The following is an 18,563-nucleotide window of genomic DNA, read 5'->3' as shown; positions in this document are numbered from 1 at the left end:
AGACTAAAACCTGTGGGTTGGTATCAGAGCTGCTTATCTGCTGAGCAAGGCAAGAAAATAATCTTCTTGCTCTCCTGAAACAACTACAGTGGATTTAAATACTTTCATTTTCAAACGATAGAGAAACCAGACTGAATCAGATTGGCTGATTCTTCCACAGTGATTAAAATTTCATCCCTGTGCTTAAAAATAAATAAAAAAAAAAAAGTAAAAACGAGTCTCTGTTAGCATTAATGCAAGCCTGTCATGAACTCGGATATATGCAAACGAAATGTTCATGGATAGGAAAATTTTTGACTCACGCCACACCCTGTGATCATTAGTTGAGAGAGTTAAAAGGAGTTTATCTCAGTTTCCATGGAGTCAGACTCCACACTCATTACAGCTCCAGAGTAGCTTTGTGCTTTCTTGTGCTGAGGCACAGAGCAAAGGCTGCTCCGTGTATTGACACCTTTTTTCTCCTGTTCAGGAAGGAGTGGGTGAATACAGCAATGAAGCCCACAATTTTCAGTACTTGTCATGGTACATAGATCAAATGTAATCCACTCTGCCAGCATAACTCTACATTCAATAGCTTGGAAAGGAGGAGATTTATTTAACTTGAATAATGAAAGGAGTAAATCACTCATGCTCCCTCCTAGCAGTCTTCTGTGATGAACTGAGCTCGTGCAGTAAATATTTTCTCTTTCTTTCCAAATAATAAGACTTTAATGCTATTTTACTTCTTGAAATGGCAGCGAGAATGTCAGCTCTGAAGAGCTTATTGAAATTAATGGCACATAATCATAATTGAAGAGGGTATATTACAACTGCAGGAAAAGGAGTTTTCTACCCTTTTTGAAACCTTAATGAACGGGATAGAAATCCTGGTCCATGTGCTTCCCTGATGCAAATTAAAGGCAACCCCATGCCTTTCTTGATCACTTCTTGAGGGCCTCTTACATATTTATTTTTCTAGACATTTCATTTTTATATATATTGAATTAACATTGGTTGTTTGGTCTGAAGGTGGATTTGCCTTCTGAAAGCTTTTCTGTCCAATGCTGCTCCATGTTCTTCTTTTTCTGAGGCTCCCCAGGTAAGTCTTATTTCTGGGGTCACATATGGGAACATTCCTTTTGGCTTGGTCTTCAAAGTGATTTCAGTAGTTTAAGGTATTTGGGGGGGGGGGGGAAGTATCACCTGGCCCAGGTGTTTGCCTGGCCTTTGCAGAATGTTTAAAGGATTCTCTGCCAGGACTTAGGAAGAAATTGTTCCCTGTGAGGGTGGTGAGGCACTGGGACAGGTTGCCCAGAGAAGCTGTGGCTGCCACATTCCTGGAAGTGTCTAAAGCCAGGTTGGACAGGGCTTGGAGCCACCTGGGCTAGTGGAAGGTGTCCCTGCCCATGGCAGGGGTGAAATGAGGGCCTTAAGGTGCCTTCTGAAACAAACCTTTCTGAGATTCAATGACTTTACCTCAGGTTTTTATTTTCACGTGTGCACATCCACACAGGAGCTGCTCGTTCTTTACAGAGCTAGATGTAATTCCTAAGTGTTATTTTAAAAAAATCCAAATATTCACTTTCAACAGCGCTTGGATGTTAGCAGTGAATCACTTTTGTGTGGGGCAAAGAGAAATGAGCCCGGGGTAGGGCAGTGATGTAGATGGTGTGATGGAGTATTTTAAATCCTTTTTTTTTTTTTTTTTTTTTTTTTTTTTTTTTTTTCAGGAACTGTGGCGGCTGCAGCGGGGTGTGAGGGCAGCCCGGGCGGCACCAGAGCGGGAACCCGCGGGATGTGAGGGAAGCCCGGGCTGTTCCCGCCGAGGTGTGAGGGGAACCTGGGGCGGGTCGCGCCGGGGCGCAGGGACGTGAGGGGAGCCCGGGCCGTTCTCGCCGCGGTCTGAGGGGAGCCCAGCCCGGCCATTTTCCCGCCCAGCCCCCGCCTCAGCGCCCCGCGCCCGCCGCGCCAGCGGCGCCGCTGATTGGCTAAGATCTGGCGCCAGAACGAGCTGCTGATTGGCCTATCCGCACGGCACTTCTGGCCAATGACGAAACGCTATGCAGCCCGCCTTTCTTCCGATTGGTTGTGCCGCTCCCTGTGCCCGCCCACTGCCGGGCCGCGGTGCCGCCAGCCGATTGGCTGAGACGCTCCCCGGGCTGGATGTTTAATTGGGCGGTGCTGGGCTGCCCGGCGCCTCACCTGCCGCGCGCCGCCATTGGCCCGTCGCTCCCCGCGCCCCCGCCCATTGGCCGCACCGCCCCTCAAGAGCGTCCCGATTGGCCGTAGCGGCCCGGCCCGGTATCCGGGTAAGATGGCCGCAGTCGGGGAGTGCTCGCTGCCCGCGCCGTGGCGGCCGGTCTCCCTCACTCACGTCGAATATCCCGCAGGTAACGCTCCGTTTCGCCGCCGCCGGGCCTCCCCACTGCACCTCCGGGCGCGGCGGGCCCCTTCCCGCCGCCCCGCGGCGCCGCCGAGGGCCGCGCTGGCGGCTGCCAAATAGTGAGCCATTTAGCAGCAGCGCTGAGGCGGCAAGGCGCGCGTGCGCGTTGGGGGCGGCGAGGCGCTCTGCCAGATTGGGAGCCGCGGCGGGAGCGGCGCTGCGCATGCGCGGTGGGGGCTCCGGGCTGGGGGGCTCCGTGGGGGGGGGGGGGGGGGGGGGGGACGGGGAAGGGGACCGGGAATGGGCTCGGGGGGCGGCTCCGTCCCGGGGATCCCGGAGCCGCCCGGCCCTCCATTGCCGCCCTGCCCGCTCCACGCCGCCCCTGCAGCCCTCTGGCCATGTGTGGTGCCCCCCGGCTTCGAGGCGAGGGTCCCACCCACGGTCTGCAGCTCCCCGCTGCCGCCCCAGCGCCGTGCTGCTGTCGGTGTCACCTCGCTCCGTGCGCTGGGGGTCTGGCTTGGTGTGTCACCGTGCCGGCGGACTCCGGGGGCCCTCGTGGCACCCCAGGCAGCGGGGGTGTGCCAGGGTGGCCGTGTCCCCTGGGTGGGCTCGGCTGCCAAGGGAGTTTGGCGGCTGTGCTGGGAGAGGGGGTGGCAGGGTGTCCCTGTCCCAGCTGGGTCTGGTGGTTTTTCTGGGAGCACTTCGGTCAGTCAGCGCTGAGGGAAATGCCCCGAGGACTCCAGGCACAGGATGTTTTGTGGCTCAGCTCTTGGCAAGGTGGGTTTGTGTCCTGGCAGCGTTGAGGAGCAATAGGTGCCTGAGTGCAGGATGGGCTGCTCCAGCTGGGATAGGTATGATCCACAAAGGTCCTGCACACCAGCAGCCCGACCGGGTGGAATGAATTCCTGATGTGCACGAGCAAATGGGGCTGTGTTTAGCTGGCATATGCCTAAGCTGTGTCCCATCAGTACCTGTGGTTGTTTGGAGCTCCTGTGGGTGCTTTGTGCTGGGTTTGGGTGCTTGTTATAATCAGAGATAATAGAAAAATGAAGTGTCAGAGTTACAGTATTAACCATTTGCTCAAAATCCAAATCCTGTCTAAACACTCTTCTCAGTATTTCCACTTCTAGTGAGCCCCCAACTTGCTATGGAGTGTTGCTGTATGTCCTGTTTCAGTAGCTGGATTTTAGTTCCTGGTGAAAGCTCCTCTCAGCAGTGCAATTCCTAAAGCTTTTAAAGTGCTTAGGGATCTTCTGGGTTGAAAGTGCCCATTTGGCTAGGAGACTTGAAATGTGACAAGGCTGAAAAAATATCTGGCACTGGAGATACATTATTTCTTGGCCCTCCCCCTTACGGCTGTTTCATGGTTTTCTGTGATGCTTTGTGTGAAATACTGGCATTTCCATTTCTGTTTGCATTTTTCTCCACATTGTCAGCTCCTCTGCCATCCCCCTTCTCAAATATATTAATGTGTCAGTTTGGGAGAGATGGGAAATAATCTTGCCAGTAGTACTGATATATTCACCTTTGTATCTTATCTCCTTATCTGAACCTGGCAGTATACACAGAGCGTCCTGTGCTCCATTTGTTGGATTGGTTTGGGAAATGAAGGTGGTGGAAGTCACTGTACAAGGGTTATCTATCAGATCTTGAACAATGTGACATAACCTGATTATTTTCTCTTGGCGTTGAGAGCTCTTAAACAGGCAAAGGGAGGAGATGATTGTGTGGAGGGGTAAATCACCACCCAGCTTAGGGTTGTGTTTGGAGGGGATGGGCACTGTGTTTATCTTGGATAAAACATGTGTTCATGAAAGCCTATAAAGTGCAGACAAAGGACTAAAACAATAAAACAGCTGGAGGTATAAAAGTTTGTTAATTATTTTCGTAGAATCATTTAAGTTGGAGAAGCCACTGAGGTCACCGAGTCCAGCTGTTCCTCCAGCACTGCCAAGGCTGCCACTAAACCCCATCCTCAAGTGCCACATTTACACAGCCCTTAAATCCCTTCAGGCATGGGGAATCCACCACTGCCCTGGGTAGCTGTGCCAGGGCTGGACAACACTTTCTGTCAGGAAGCTTTTTCTTACATCCAAGTTAGACCTCCCCAGGTGCAACTTGTGGCTTTTTCCTCTTCTCCGGTCCCTGTTCCCTGGGAGCAGAGCCTGATGCCTGCCCCAGAGCTGTCAGGGAGTTGTGCAGAGCCAGAAGGTTCCCCCAGGCCTCCTTTTTTCTCTCCAGGCTGAGCCCCCCCAGCTCCCTCAGCTGCTCCTGGTGCTCCAGGTCCTTCCCCAGCTCTGTTCCCTCCTCTGGACGTGCTTCAGCCCCTCTATGTCTTTCTTGTTGTGAGGGGCACAAAACTGACCCCAGGATTTGAGGTGGGGCCTTAGCAGTGTCCAGCACAGGGAGACTTGGTGTCATCAGTGAACTGAGAGTGCACTCGATCTCCTTGTCCAGATCATTAATGAACATGTGAAACAGAACCTGCCTCAGAACTGAGCCTGGCCCCAGCTGGATTTAGCTCCATTCCCCACCAATCTAGGCTTGGACAGGTTTATTTACCTGGAAAACAGAGCACCTATCCAAGGTGTGGATGTTCTCCAGGAGAATGCTGTGGAAAGCAGTGTCAAAGGCTTTACTAAGTCAAGGTAGACAACATTTTGGTCTAAAATAATGACTTGCAGTAAACCATAGGTCTGATGCTTTTACCTGGATTTGGGGAAAGTACTCTTAACTTTATTTAGAAAGCTGTTTCTGTTCAGCCTGGGCACATCTGAACTCCAGGTCCATAAAGTGCCTAGGTAATGTATATTTATAAAGGAGTGATGTTGGCAGCATGCTCAGCACAGTGGAGTTAATGTAGCCTTGTGCTGCTGAGAGGGTCGGAACGAGAAATAGATCCTGCTTTTACCAACATCAATTATTAAGCTATCTTGGCATGTCATGCACTGCTCTGTGGCAAACAGCTCTGGCTCTTGGCTGATCCCAGAGGCTGCTGAGCTGCTGTGGCAACCACCTCTGAAAATCTCACATCTTTAAAGATTTCCAGTGCAGAACCCCAGCTTTCATCTGTCATGGGTGACGGTCCTGGGACCGGGTAAAAAGCTGTCACTGCTGATTTCTGCCTGGCAGGCAAAGCCTGGATTTGGGCTTCTGTTTCTAATTGTGAAGGGGAGAGGTGTCTCCAGAAAGGTGCTCCCTGTTTTGATCTAATGTTTCCTTATCAATAGTGATACATCAGACCCATCCTTAGCTGCTTGTGTGGCTGCCCAGCTCTTCAGGGCTTTCTGTGATGTCCACTTTGAGCAAAATAAATGAAAAACAGCAAATGAATGCTGTGGTAATCAACTGCAGACTGGTCTGAGGAATGGAATCTTGGAGACCTGACTGAAATACTACCCATAGGGAATGTTAGGATTAAACATAGGGAGAAAAAAATCAGCCATGGCAGTGCTGCCTGTGTGTGCTAAAGCACGCTGCTGCAGAGGACAGCCTGTAAAAATATCATCCTGATGCTGCTTTCAGTATTTTTTGATCCTGGAGCATTTCATATTACCAGCTCTGCTTTGGTGAGACCAAGGAATGATCTGGCATAGTGTCAGGTTGCTGGCAGGTAGGCAGGAATAATCCTTCTTCCTTATGTCCTTCCAGTAATGAGCTGGTGATTGCATCAGGACTGTTAAGTCCTTTGATGGATGTATAAAAGCTGTATCTCTAATTGTTCTTTGAATCCATTTCCGCTTTGGATCTCACAGTATCTCTGGCACTGAGCTTTGTAGCTTAATGTGGTTGTTGTTTCTTTTCTGTTAAGTCCACTGCTCAGTAATTTCATCAAACACTCTCTCATATGTAGTGAGAGGCAGCAATTGTTTGCTGTCAATTTCTCCGTATAATTCATGACTTTATGGAACTGTTGTATCATATGTTTTCCTTTTCAGCTGAAAATCTGGTTTATTTGATGTTTTCTGAATGGCTGCTGTTGCATACTTATCTTTGTCCCCATTCTATTTGCCTTTTCTGTGTGTACTCTCCCTTTTTAGCTGGTGACACCACAATTGCATAATAAATTTTTGTAGTGCTGTAACAGTAACTTCTTTTGTGCTCTTAAAAATGTTCTTCTTGCCTTTTTGACTACTGCAGAGCACTGGATGCTACTCTGAAGGTATTGGCACACAACTGAGTCTGAGGGTTTTTGTTTGATAACAACTGAACTAAATCCTGTCATGTCATGGGTATAATTAGGGTTGTTTTTTCCCGTATGCATTGCTTTGCATGGGATGACTTTGTGCTGCAGACTTAAAACTCATCTTCAGGGACTTCCTGCCTGTAGGGTGAGTTTCACTGGAGAAACACTGAGTTCCTGGTTTGTTTGGGTTTTTTATTATTATTTGGAGAAAAGAAAGAAAACTTCCTCTCTTCAGTGCAGCTGGGATTCTTAGAGCTCTGGGACTTTCTGGACCTTCTCACACTGGATAAATTCCTTAAGGAGAGAAACCTGGTGTGCCAAACCTTATCTCTGCAGAATGACAGAATATTCCCATTTTCCCAGTTTCTCCAGGATGTTTCCTACAGCCAGGCAGAGTTGGAGGGGCAGGTGTGCAGAATGTCAGCGAGTGAAGAGGTTCAAAGGTGCTGTGTCTGTGCTTTGGCTCAGCAGTTCTTGTTGCTGTTCGGTATCACCGCATGCAGCTCCTGTAGGAATGTTTGTTCTGATAACCCTCCTGTGTCTCTGTGCAGGCTGGGAGCTCACAAGTCAGGGCTCATTCCAGAGCTAAGCAGTATCTCTTGGAAGAAGCAGATCCCACTCTTGTTTGGCTGCTTTAATGCAGGGTTTATGTTTCATCTCCCTGCAGAAGTTATGTCTGATTCCTGCCTTTATGCCATAATTTACACCCTCCTGCAGATATTATTGCTGTCCCACAGCTCATGTTATGGGAATATGCACAAGCAGAGGAAATAACTCTTTTATACCATGAATATTTAGTGATGTAAATGCCCGTGACACACATACACTGCATGTTGTCTGTGCAACTTGCACATGTGCACTTAGCCACGATCTCACAACCAGTGGCAGTGCCACAAATAGATCCTTCAATAGGAAGTGGTGGTGGCAAAGCTCAGTCTTGTGGTAGGATGTGGTTGGGGGCTGTTGATTCACATTTTTACATCCTATACAGGTTAAGTAGATGTGGTGAAGCTCAGCTATTTCCACCAACAGGATGCTGGGTAAAATGTTGAATTGGAGCAGAAGTAGATGCTGAATGAAGGCTGAAAAAAATAGCGTGTGTTTGAGCTATGTATAGCGCTGCACGTACTTATCCCTTGGCTGCCCAAAAAATGGGGTAGTTGCATCCTTTATTTTTGCTTTTTGAGCTTCAAATAATGTCCAGGGAAAGCTGGACTGTAAAAAAGCAGAATTTAAAACTAAACGAAACCCAGGATATATATTAAGTAGATTCTCCTTTTGCATTTTTGCAGAGATTTTGTCTCTGTTCCTGCTAGATGGATGAACTGCTTTAAAATTCCCAAGTGTAGTAAATTAAAGGAAGATTAATTTTTTATAAAAAAACAGGGGTGCTGCTTGCTAGATCTGACTGGACTTTAAACCGTGGCTCTCCTGCACGTCTCCTTTCCCTGGGAATAAGTCTCGGAGCGCACTGGAGCGTGAGAGGAGACAGGAATGACAGAAGTAATCACGCTCCAAGGCCCCTGGAGCGCTGAGCAGCGCTGGCCTTGCTCTCAGAGCTCACTTTGCCTCCTCCGCTGGGGATTTCCAGTCCTTTCCGAGCTGGTTTAGTCACTGAAGCTCTGCCTTGAGCCGCTGATCCAGCGGGGCCGTTTGTGATGGCATTAGTGTGTTCCTGGGGTAGCTCCAGTGCTGCCTTCAGTTAGTACCCAGCTGTTCATTTGCCTCCTCTGTAGAAAAAGTGGCTTCAGAATGTGACTGTGTTTAATTGCCATTAGCCACAGGAACATGAAGTACTATTAGTAACATCTGCTCTAAATGGACTGCTGAAATATTTGAGGAGCTTTTGTGTTAAGATTGAGTAAAGGACTTGGTGCCTGTAGGCACATCTGGGAGTGATGGTGTTTGGTTCCCCTCTCAGGTGTGGTTTTTGTGCCTGTGAAGTCTGGGTGATTGATTTATTTGGAATGTTATCATGTAACAGAGGATTTTGAGTTCGCCGCTGCTGATCCTATTTAAATTAAAAGACTACTTGTTTAAGTACCTTTCCACCATCTGCACAAGAAATAGAACCCTCTGAGAAGATAAATAATGTGGTTTGGTTTCTACTTGACAAACTTATGGCTTTTAATGTGGAAGTGCTAAGCCTTTATGTACTGTGGATTAACAGAGTGAGTGATCTGAAATGTGGTGATCTCTTGATGAGCTCTCTTTATTTGGTAATGCTGGAATTGAGACTTTTGGAAAGTATTCCTAAGGCTTTCAGGGTAGTTTACTTGTCTCTTGACAAGGTGGCTTCTCTCATGAATTCCCTCATTATTGATGACAGAACTAATTTTGTTGAGAGTTTGTGATATATGTAAAACCATAAGGGGCTTGATTGTCTATTGCCAAGTAACTGGTACTGTCACTTAAATCTCCTTTGTGTTACCATAATCCATTGCTTTGGGAGCATTTGGAATGCACCTGATGAAAGACAAACCTGCCATATGGAGCAAGAAAAGTTTCAAATTCAGCATCTTCCAATGATTTTCAGGTTAAAACCAAAGCAGAACCTCACTTCAGTGGAAACCCAGCATGCCTGGAGGTTTTGTCCTCCAAATCTTCCTCCTTTCACCTAACTCCTGCTAGGAATCCTTGCTGATGATGTTGCTGGTTCCCAAATTTAACCCAGAGTTTGGAATGCCAGAGCCTTCCATGCGCTATACCTGATGTAACCACAACTATGTGGCAATAACATCAGCAGCATGAACTTTGTTGTAAAGAGGCAATAACTTGTTTTTTTTATCAGTTCCAGCACTTAGAGGCTGAGGTTAAAGTTCTTTTTGCCAAGTGCTGCTTTAAAATGTGGGTGTGTGGGCTGGGGAGACTGGGTGTCTTGCAGTGGAATTGATCTAGGAATGAGTCCAATGCTCAGACTTGCAGAGGCATCCTGTCTCCTTTTGAGAGGAGGCAAGAAGGACAAATTTATGTGGGGGCTGAGCCTTTTGTGTTCAGTGATGGGATGGAGAGGATCTGGTCTGTGAGAACCAATACTCAACCATCTCTTCTGTTGTTTGCTGGGTTTGTACAGCAAGTTTGTGGTGACTTCTGTATTTAAAGATTCTCTGGCAGACAGTTCTCACTCTTCTCATACAAATTGCTGGTGTTGGAGCAAAATTACTCTGATAATTTTTTGTGTCCTCGGAATTTGTGCTGCCATCTTTTCTCCAAATACTTCTGTATGTGTCCCTTTTTGGGGAAGAGAGGCAAGAGAAACTTGGATCAAAATGCACAGCTGCTCCTTACTGTTGCTGCCCACTTCTATGTCTGTTGTAGTTCAGAATAAAGGTTTTGAGGGACCTTATGACCTCTGTGAGGTCCCATTGCTGCTCCCTGATTCTCCCTGGGGGATAACTAGACTGTTTGGGTTGGAGGCCCAAATCCCCCTCTCTGTGGTACAAGTGGGCTACTGGTTAAAAAGGCAGAGTCTTCTTTATTTCCCTGACATCTCCTGCTATGTTTAGCTATTTATTTCCTTCCCATTTTGCTAATGCTTGTGTTCATGCAGACACATGGTGAGACAGATTAGGAAGCTGATCCAGCTGAAAACTAACCCATTTTAGTGAGGGAGTGGCAAAGGATTTGTTTGGGGACTGTTTGCTGGCTCAGAGAAGAAATAGGAATGAGGGGAAGGGAAAGATGCTGCCTCTTTTGCAGCAGCCTGTGCTCATATTGGATTAAAGTGGCTCTGGGCCCACACCCATGGCTGTTGTTATAAACTGGGTGGCAGCAATCTCTGCTGAATGATTCCAGGCTCCTTTCATCCCTGATTTTTGAATCTGTATGGAAGCACTGCTGTCTCTCTGCCTCAGCTCCTCTGTCCTTCTGGAACACGGGGACTTGCTGCACTGCTGAGTTTGCCCCCTGCTCTGTGATTCAGGGCTCTGACTGACCCATGTTGTGGCAGGCAAGTACCTGTGAAGTTCACACTGATTGGTTTCTCTTGTTTGTTTCCCCAGGTGATTTCTCTGGCCAGCTTTTAGCTTATTTGAGTCTTGGTCCAATATTCATTATTGTTGGCTTTGTAACACTCATCATATTCAAGAGAGAGCTTCACACGGTGAGTCCTTCTCTCCCTTCCCAGCCTCTCCTTATGACAAAAGTCTTTTCCTTTGTCACCTGGGGCTTCTGTATTCACACTTCTTTTTCTCTCTAAAAGGAGCAAGCTGAGGAAAGCCATCTTCCTGTCAGGGAACAGCAGGAGACACTTAGCACCCGTTCCAGGTTAAAAGGCTGCTCAGGCTTTTCTGACTTCTCTGTTATGCTGGTGTGTTTTGGACATTATCTGTCCAGAACCATCAAGGGAGATGTCTGACCAAGTACAGAATGCTGTTGCAGAGTGGGAACACTCACAAGATCCAGTAGGATCATAGCACTGGGCAGCATATGCAGGAAATGGTGTGTGTAACTCAGGGGGATGCACTTTCTTTGAACTACTGAGGCAGAAAAGGGGATAAAAATAAAACCTAAAGCTTTCCAAGGGAATGGATCTGTCTTTAAGGGCTGTTTTTCAAATGTGAGTTGAATACTGGGGTAGAAGAGACTTGTTTCAATCAAGATTCTTAAAATGCTTTTATCTGCTCTGCCAGGTATTTGGGAATCAGTGTCGTGGATAAAGTCCCTCTAGGACATATAAACCTCTTGTAACATTTGTCCTCAGTAAACAGATAAAACAGGGGCCACTGAAAGGAGTTCGAATGTAGGGCAACAGTGTCGTGGGAACCAGTGGCCCAAGGGACCTGGGAATAGGACTTTTAACTAGGGAAGGCAGCTGTTCAGTTTTGACAACTCAAAGGTTTTGTGTTGGCCCAAAAGAGAAAAGAAGCCAGAGTAACTATTGCACAGATTTATAGGTTTCTCAATACAGGGATTTGTTTGGTGTTGGTAATGAGACAAGTGTTGAGGTTGATTCTCAGTTCTTCATGTAAGAAGTCACCACTGGGCTGGAGAGAGACACTGGCTGATTTGCAACAGCCTGATCTGTGGCTCAGGATGTGGAGTGAAAAATTACTTCATCATGATGTGGAATGGGACTGAGTGCTAAGGAGGCAGTGTCATCACCAGCTGGGAATTTGATCACAGCAGCAGGACTAATTTAGGGGAGGTGTATGAACTGTGAAGTTGAAGAGCAAAAATAAATGCTACCAGGTCTGGCTTAGCTCAGAATGTGAATTCATCTTAGACTGAAGACAGCAGCTTCAAGATGAAAATATTCATAGATGGAAAAGCCAGAAAGCCTAAAAAGTCACCTTTGTTTTAAACTATTTACCCAAATAACAGTGTCTGCACTCCCCCTGTTGGTCATTGGGAAAAGCCAATTCCCAAAAACCTGCCCTATTAAAAAGGTCACTTTTTACACTCGCTGGTACAAGGTGCTGGCAGAAGTGCCCTACTCTGTCATTTTTGTCTTTCTGTGTATCAGCTGCTGAAAAGCTGCATGTACACAATATGTTGCCAAATAGAAAGTGAGGTGAAAATAAATGCTTTTCTTCTCAGGTACAGAATTTGGAAGCCATTGGTTTTAACTCTAGTAGTCAAAAAAGAAAATTAGAAACATAATGTTTGGGGTTTTGTCGAAAGAGAGAGCCTGGTAAGTAGAAGGATCTCTTAGAGGGGATGACACAGCTGTCTTGCCTTCACAGATCTCTTTCTTGGGAGGGCTGGTGTGCAACGAGGCAGTGAACTGGTTAATAAAAAATGTAATCCGGGAGCCTCGGCCATGTGAAGGTAGAGTATGGACCATGAGCGTGGGGAGTTTTGGGTGGAATGCTGCCTGGGGGGATTTAGAGGGGTTTTCCCCCTTTGCCTCACATTGGCTGTGGATGTTTGGGTGTAAAAAGGCTGACAGAGCCTCCTGAGCAGGGACGTGTCCTGTGAGCTTTGTGCATGCTCCAGCAGCATGGTCTGGCTTCACATCTGGAGTGTTCCAGCTGCTGACCATACCTTGACCATATTCTTTTTTTCTTCTCTTCCCAGAAGCCCATTCAACAGTGACCACAAAATATGGGATGCCATCCAGCCACTCCCAATTCATGTGGTTTTTCTCTGTCTATTCCTTTCTGTTCCTTTATTTAAGGTAAACATTCCAGGTCAGATTTTGGCTGTTAATATGTTGAAATGCCTGAAATGGGTGGTTCCCTTGCTAGGTGCCACTTGAGTGGGATAATGGAACTAAATCTGAGGACCTGCACAATTTATTGTGGCTCAGGTGGGATTGGAGCATGTCTGTCTCAATCTGAATGTAGGGCTGGAGTTACTTTTTCTAAGCTGTGATGGTGCCCCAGTGTAAGGGAGGAGGTGGGGGATAGGAAGGAGAAATGAAGAGCTGCTTTCTCATTTTGTCTCAGTTTCAGTGGGTTTATCTACAATCTTTTGGATAATACCAGCTGTCCACTTGCATGTCTTTTTAGTTGACTTCCCTTACCAAGTACTGGGTTTACCTGTGCTTTAATGAAATTCTTGCTGGGTCATGGCTCTGTCTTGTGGCTCTGTGTGTGGAGGAAGACAAAACTCACAGTTCCTCCTGGCTCTGTGGGTGATGGAGGGACTCTTGTCTTGGCTCCCTGTTGCATGTGCTCAGCACTTGCCTCTCACATCAGTGTGAGCATCCTGCCTTCCGTCACAGCAATCCCTGTTCACAGTTGGAGAGGAACACGTGTGGCTTCTTGGCTGCTCTTTAAGTGCTGCCAGTGGGACAGATTGCTGCTGGGATGGGATTGAGCTGCCCATGACCCCAGTGGAGTAAAGCTTTCCTAGGGAGGGAGGTCAGGACTGCTCAGCCCCCTGCCCTGTGCTAATGGCTCTCCATCTCTTTCAGAATGCACCAAACAAACAATGCGAGGTTTCTGGACTTACTATGGCGACATGTGCTGTCCATCTGCCTCGTCACAGTGGCTTTGCTAGTCTCATATAGTAGGTATGGAGCAACTGTTTCTCTTCTGCTCTCATACAGCCTCGTGGCCTGTCCCAGCCAGCAGCCCTGGCATTCCTTATCTTGCCTTTGCCACCTCATTCTCCACTGCGCCGTAGGAATCGGAGCTTTGTAGAAGTGTTGCCATGAGACTCAGTAAACAAAGGTGCTACGTGTGTGGTGCTTCACAGAAGCATTTACAAAACCCCAAATCAGCTGAGCTTGTGCCAGTTTCCCACAGGCTCCAGTGCTATGCTCCATCCACCCTCACTGCCTCGCCCTCTTTCCAGCACTAAGTGTGGAGGCATTGCCCCATGCCTGGGCACACCAGCATCTGCAGCATGTGGATCACTGCAGTTGATCAATCCCACTGTTTTGCTTGAGCATTAGTTAATCAAAACATTTATAGCTGTTGGCTTGCAAGATTTAGTTGTATTGAGATGGATAAAGAAAATGGAACTGTGATCGTGATTTTTTTTCTCTCTTTAGCAGATTAAATGTAAAGTGAGCTCCAGTGATTGGAAAAACAGACAAATTCAAGCTAGAAATAGGGTCACATTTTCCACAGGAAAGTAATTACCTGTTGGCACAGTTGACTGTACACTACAGCTGATTACTTATTACTAATTATTTTAAAAGCCTGACAGGACAAATTTGTCAGAGGTATATGGTCTAATTAAAACAAAATTAGAGGAAATCAAGTGACCTATGTTAGACAGAAGGTCAGATAAGATGATCATAATATGTGAGCAAAAAGGATTTTGAATGTAACTTGTACACACATGTGACAGGCCAACAGTGCAGCTCTGAGTGGCTGCAGTCAAGTGAGCACATTGGTCATGCAGCCTCTGTGCCTGTCACATTGGAGAGCACCAAAATCACAAAAAAAAAAAAAAAAAAATGCTGTCCATGTTCTTAAAAGCCTTTAAGCCCCAGCTTTGGTGGCCTGGAGGAGACTTGTCCTGTTACTGCCTTTGGAAAAGCCTCTTGTGGGAACTAACAGTATTAGTTCTTCAGCTGATCCAAAGATGGATGAAGAAGAATGTGGAGGGTTCTTGAGTTAAGCTCAGACTAGAAGTGCTCCAAGCTGAAACTGCTGTAGCAGGGAAGAATTTTCCCCATCTTTTCCCCCCACTATTTTTCTATTTTTCCAGCTTTTTACTGAAAAAAGACACCTACTTTTAATGTCTGGAGGATAACTTGCACCCATGTCTGTGGGTCCAGTGACACCTCAGCTCATGAGTCTTGGCTCCTTTTGTTTTAAAGCCTGTCTGGTGACTCTTCTCTTCCACTGCAGGGTTTATTTGCTTTACCACACCTGGAGCCAAGTCCTATATGGTGGTGTGGCAGGAAGCATCATGGCTGTAGCCTGGTTTGCCTTCACACAGGAGATCCTAACTCCCCTCTTCCCGAGGATAGCTGCGTGGTAAGGCTCTTTATTCTGTGGAGGTTTGTTATGGATGATAGAAATGAGAATTCCTGGGCTCTGTCCCAGTTTTGCTTACTGGCTGTTGTGTAACCTACTTTGTTCCTCCATGTTTTCTTTTACATGCATATATACAAAGGATCATATGCCCTTGATAAGGGTGGGGAAGAGGGAATTCAATCAATTGCTACATTTTGTAAAGCCCTGCTAAAGCTGTGAGGTGTGGCAGCCTCCTGGAGGAGCTTTGCAAGATGAACAGCAGACCTTTCTTAATAAATGTCTAATGACCTAGTCAAATTGCAGAGCTATTTACATGTAATATAGTCTGCAAATATTGCATAAGGAAATAAAAAAACCATTTTTTTAAAAATGTAACAAAGAATCCTTTTGACAGCCTGAAGTGGTAGAATGGTATTGTTAAGTAGAGCAGGTTTTTTTTTTAATCAAAATTCCAGTGAAGAAAGTCTTCTTATTGTCCTTTGTCCACATTGTCCTTTTTCAGGCCAATTTCAGAGTTCTTTTTAATCCGAGATACCAGCCTCATTCCTAACATCCTGTGGTTTGAATACACAGTCACAAGAGCAGAAGCAAGGTAAGTTCTGTTGGGAGTGGCGGAGCTGTTGCTGCTCTGACCTTTCAGATGCAGTTATTAATTAATTTTCTGATATGTAGCTGATAATTTTTGGCTCCTGTGGGTAGAATAGCTCCAAGTAAGGAAATACCAAGTTGTGGATTCATGATTGCATCTGAAAGGTGAGTCTGGAGAGGGTGTGATTTAAGAATTTAATCTCATTTAAGTAGCACTTCAGCTCCCTGGCTTATGTTTTTTGCAAGCAGTTGTATATAATCTTGCATCCACATGTGAGCTTGTGTACACTGAAGATGGGATGGGTGTTCTGGGAGTGTGGGGAGAGGGAAAGGCTGATCAGCTTGGCGAGTATGGCAGGGGCACTTTGGTTTTGTGTGGAGTAGGCAGAGGCATCCTTTAATCCTCCTGTATTTCCCTGTGGTTTGTTGCAGCCCCTGGGATGGGGCTGGGGTCCCCTGTGTCACCCGTGCCTGTGTTGCCTTGCAGGAACAGACAGCGCAAGCTGGGTACGAAGCTCCAGTGACCGGGAACGAGGGGACCAGGGCGCGTTTAACGGAGACAGACAAGAGCAGAGACCTGGGAGCAGCAAGGAGCCTTTTAACAGACGGACCAAAGGAACAGGCAGGGACCATACCCAAAACCTGAAAGCCTTTGCTCTGCTTTAGCAGCTAAGCTGGATGCTCCCTGATGCATGTGGGACCGTGCAGGAGTAGAAACTCATTTTGAACACAGATGCACATGGTTGGATGTACCATCGTGTCTACGTCAGGGGAGGGGGGAGAAAATGCCTGGTGTCGTGTTCGGGGGAGGGAAAACCAAAAATGAATCCTTTCTGTGACTTTTTTTTTCAGCATGAAATATACACACTATTTATTTATTTTTTTAAATGGAACTATTGTTTATGGGGTGGGTGAGGTGTTGATTGTGTGTTTTGCTTTTTTTTTTTTTAATTTTCTTTGGAAGAAGATGACAAAACTAATCTCAAGTTGGTCATGTTTAATTAGGGCTTTTAATTCTTACATGCTTCTTAGGAGGGAGGGAATCTAGGAGGGGTGACAGAAGGGAGAGGAAGACTTTCCTTTCTGCAGTCAGTTTGGGAGATCAAAATCAATTCCAACTGTACTTTGTACAGACAAAAAGACAGTCTATAAAGATCTGATTTTTAACACTAGTGACAGTTCTGCAGGCAATCCTGCATGGATACCAATTAAGGGGAGTGTGTGTGTAAAACAAAGGAAAAACACAAATATACTGACTCTTATTTTTTTTCCACTGCTGCTCCTGTTGTGTAATTAGCAAGAGTGTCCTTTTCAGAATCTCTTCTAGGTGGCAAGATTATCATACATATCTCACATTTTTTCCATCTCTTCCTTTATACTTTTATTATCTCAGGGTTGCTGTGATCTGTACAGCTTTTGTTGTACTGAGTGTGCTGAGGGCACTGGGAAGCCCGTTGGTTATAAGCAGTGCTGTGCTCCAGTGAGAGTCAGCCCAAAGCCTTACAAAATTCAGTTGCTGGTCTCTGTCTTAAGCACTGGATTTTTATTTTTTTTTTCTGTTAAAGCTTAAGGAAGGGATTTTTAAGAACGAACATAGTGACAACCACAAATGACCAAGGCAAATGACTAATAACTAACTCAGCTGCTCTCTGAATTATTCCTTGAAGAGCCCTGTTAGACTCCATCCATGAAATCCAAGTAGGGAACTTGTCCTAGCAGAGGCTCCTGCCAGTTATCACAGTAGCTTGGTTGGGGTTCTGCAGCTGTAACCTTGAATGCTGAACTCCTACAAGCAAGTTTTGCTTTCCATCCTTCTTCCATGCCGGTTCCCCGTCTGGCCGGTGGCGCTCTGGATGCTGTGTCTCTGTGGGAGTGTGCCTGCCATCTCTGTGTGCTGGTGATGCCTACGACCTCTGTGACCCATGAGTTGACCTGGCAAGGGCTATACTCAAAGTGCTTCAGGGCTGTGCATGGACACTTTCTGTATTTCTAGTATATAATGCAGCAGTTCAAGTGTAACTACAGAGAAGTATTTATTCAAAGCACAATTGACTTGAACTTTCACAGATAAAGGACAGCTTCTGAACTGGCTCAAAGGTCATCGGTGTGCCTTCGATGCAGTCATGAGCAGAGGTAAAATGACTGTCACATCTCAGTCTTGCTGCTTGTTTTACTATCTCCACTTTAATCAGACTCCTGCATTATAAAGCTGCTTGAAGTGAGATTTTTTTTTCTGTTCATCCTGGTTATTTTTTTTTTTTAAGTTTTCATCTGTGCCTGTTGCTATAGGACTTTGTGTGTTTGTGTGGAGTGGGAGCTGCTGTTGGACACCCAGAGTGTAAACTGTAGAAAATGATCCTGATTCAGGAGATCAGGAATTAAGGCTGTTTAAATTTCTGTGTTTAAATAGCTACGGGTAGTAAATGAACTGTTTCCAGTTGGTACAGCAAGTATATATATAATTTTTTAAAGAACTGTTTAGTACTTGCATAACATAAGCAATCCTTTAACATCTGAAGGACCCAAGCACTGGATCTGCTTTGAAGGTGCATCATAATAAAGAGGCATCTTGCAGCTTTCACAAGGACATTTGATCTGCCTTAGACCAGCTGTGTTGGGATGAGACAGGACATGAGATAGGTCCCGTGACATGGTGGCACCATATGTTTCAGTTTGAAAACTGGTACTTATGTCTTGCAAAACCATTCATTTTCTCTTTATATCTCTTGTAAGTGCACTGACAAAGCCAGAACAGAGATCACACCTCTCTTCCAAGGTCACTGAAGGAGTGGATTGTTTCAGGAGTGGCCTAGCACTTGCCCAACCTCTCGAGCTGTTACGACAGACTGCTGGAAAAAATAAATGTATGGAAACACCTATTGAGCATAGGGAGGAGGGTTCATCTCCTCATGGAGAGCAGTGCAGTAAAAACCTGTTCCACTTCATGTTGCCTTCAAACCCAAGCTTCCTACAGTAATTCTTAGGAGTGAGGGAGAGAAAGAAGAGTTCTTGTAAGACACTGTAATAAACTCTCCTCTGTTCTCTCTGA

General features: G+C 46.2%; 1 protein-coding gene across 2 annotated transcripts; it reads left to right on the top strand.

Annotated features, from left to right (window-relative positions):
- Positions 1 to 2,201: 2,201 nt before the first annotated feature.
- On the top strand, positions 2,202 to 18,563 carry DOLPP1 (dolichyldiphosphatase 1). Of its 2 annotated transcripts, XR_008440316.1 has the most exons (9): positions 2,202 to 2,369; positions 10,550 to 10,650; positions 12,233 to 12,317; positions 12,567 to 12,666; positions 13,408 to 13,506; positions 14,798 to 14,926; positions 15,429 to 15,518; positions 16,002 to 17,647; positions 18,248 to 18,563. XR_008440316.1 is itself a non-coding variant. In XM_053996721.1 (8 exons), the coding sequence occupies exons 1-8, from the start codon at positions 2,294 to 2,296 to the stop codon at positions 16,036 to 16,038; spliced, it is 717 nt and encodes a 238-aa protein (XP_053852696.1). In that variant the 5' UTR covers positions 2,202 to 2,293; the 3' UTR covers positions 16,039 to 18,563. The 2 variants fall into 2 exon arrangements, 1 of the variants encoding a protein (XP_053852696.1); XM_053996721.1 differs by having other exon boundaries at positions 16,002 to 18,563.

The sequence above is a fragment of the Vidua macroura genome, chromosome 21, assembly GCF_024509145.1.
Source record: "Vidua macroura isolate BioBank_ID:100142 chromosome 21, ASM2450914v1, whole genome shotgun sequence".
In the NCBI taxonomy this organism is placed as follows: domain Eukaryota; kingdom Metazoa; phylum Chordata; class Aves; order Passeriformes; family Viduidae; genus Vidua; species Vidua macroura.
Note: the sequence above shows the minus strand (reverse complement) of the source record. Positions and strands in the feature narration are given on the sequence as shown.

What these genes read in the sequence shown, in the direction of transcription:
- DOLPP1 (XM_053996721.1), top strand. Translation starts at nt 2,294, where the DNA reads ATGGCCGCAGTCGGGGAGTGCTCGCTGCCCGCGCCGTGGCGGCCGGTC. An exon ending in GGAGCCTCGGCCATGTGAAG is followed by an intron (nt 12,318 to 12,566) that starts GTAGAGTATGGA and finishes TTCTCTTCCCAG; the next exon opens with AAGCCCATTCAACAGTGACC. An exon ending in TTCCCGAGGATAGCTGCGTG is followed by an intron (nt 14,927 to 15,428) that starts GTAAGGCTCTTT and finishes GTCCTTTTTCAG; the next exon opens with GCCAATTTCAGAGTTCTTTT.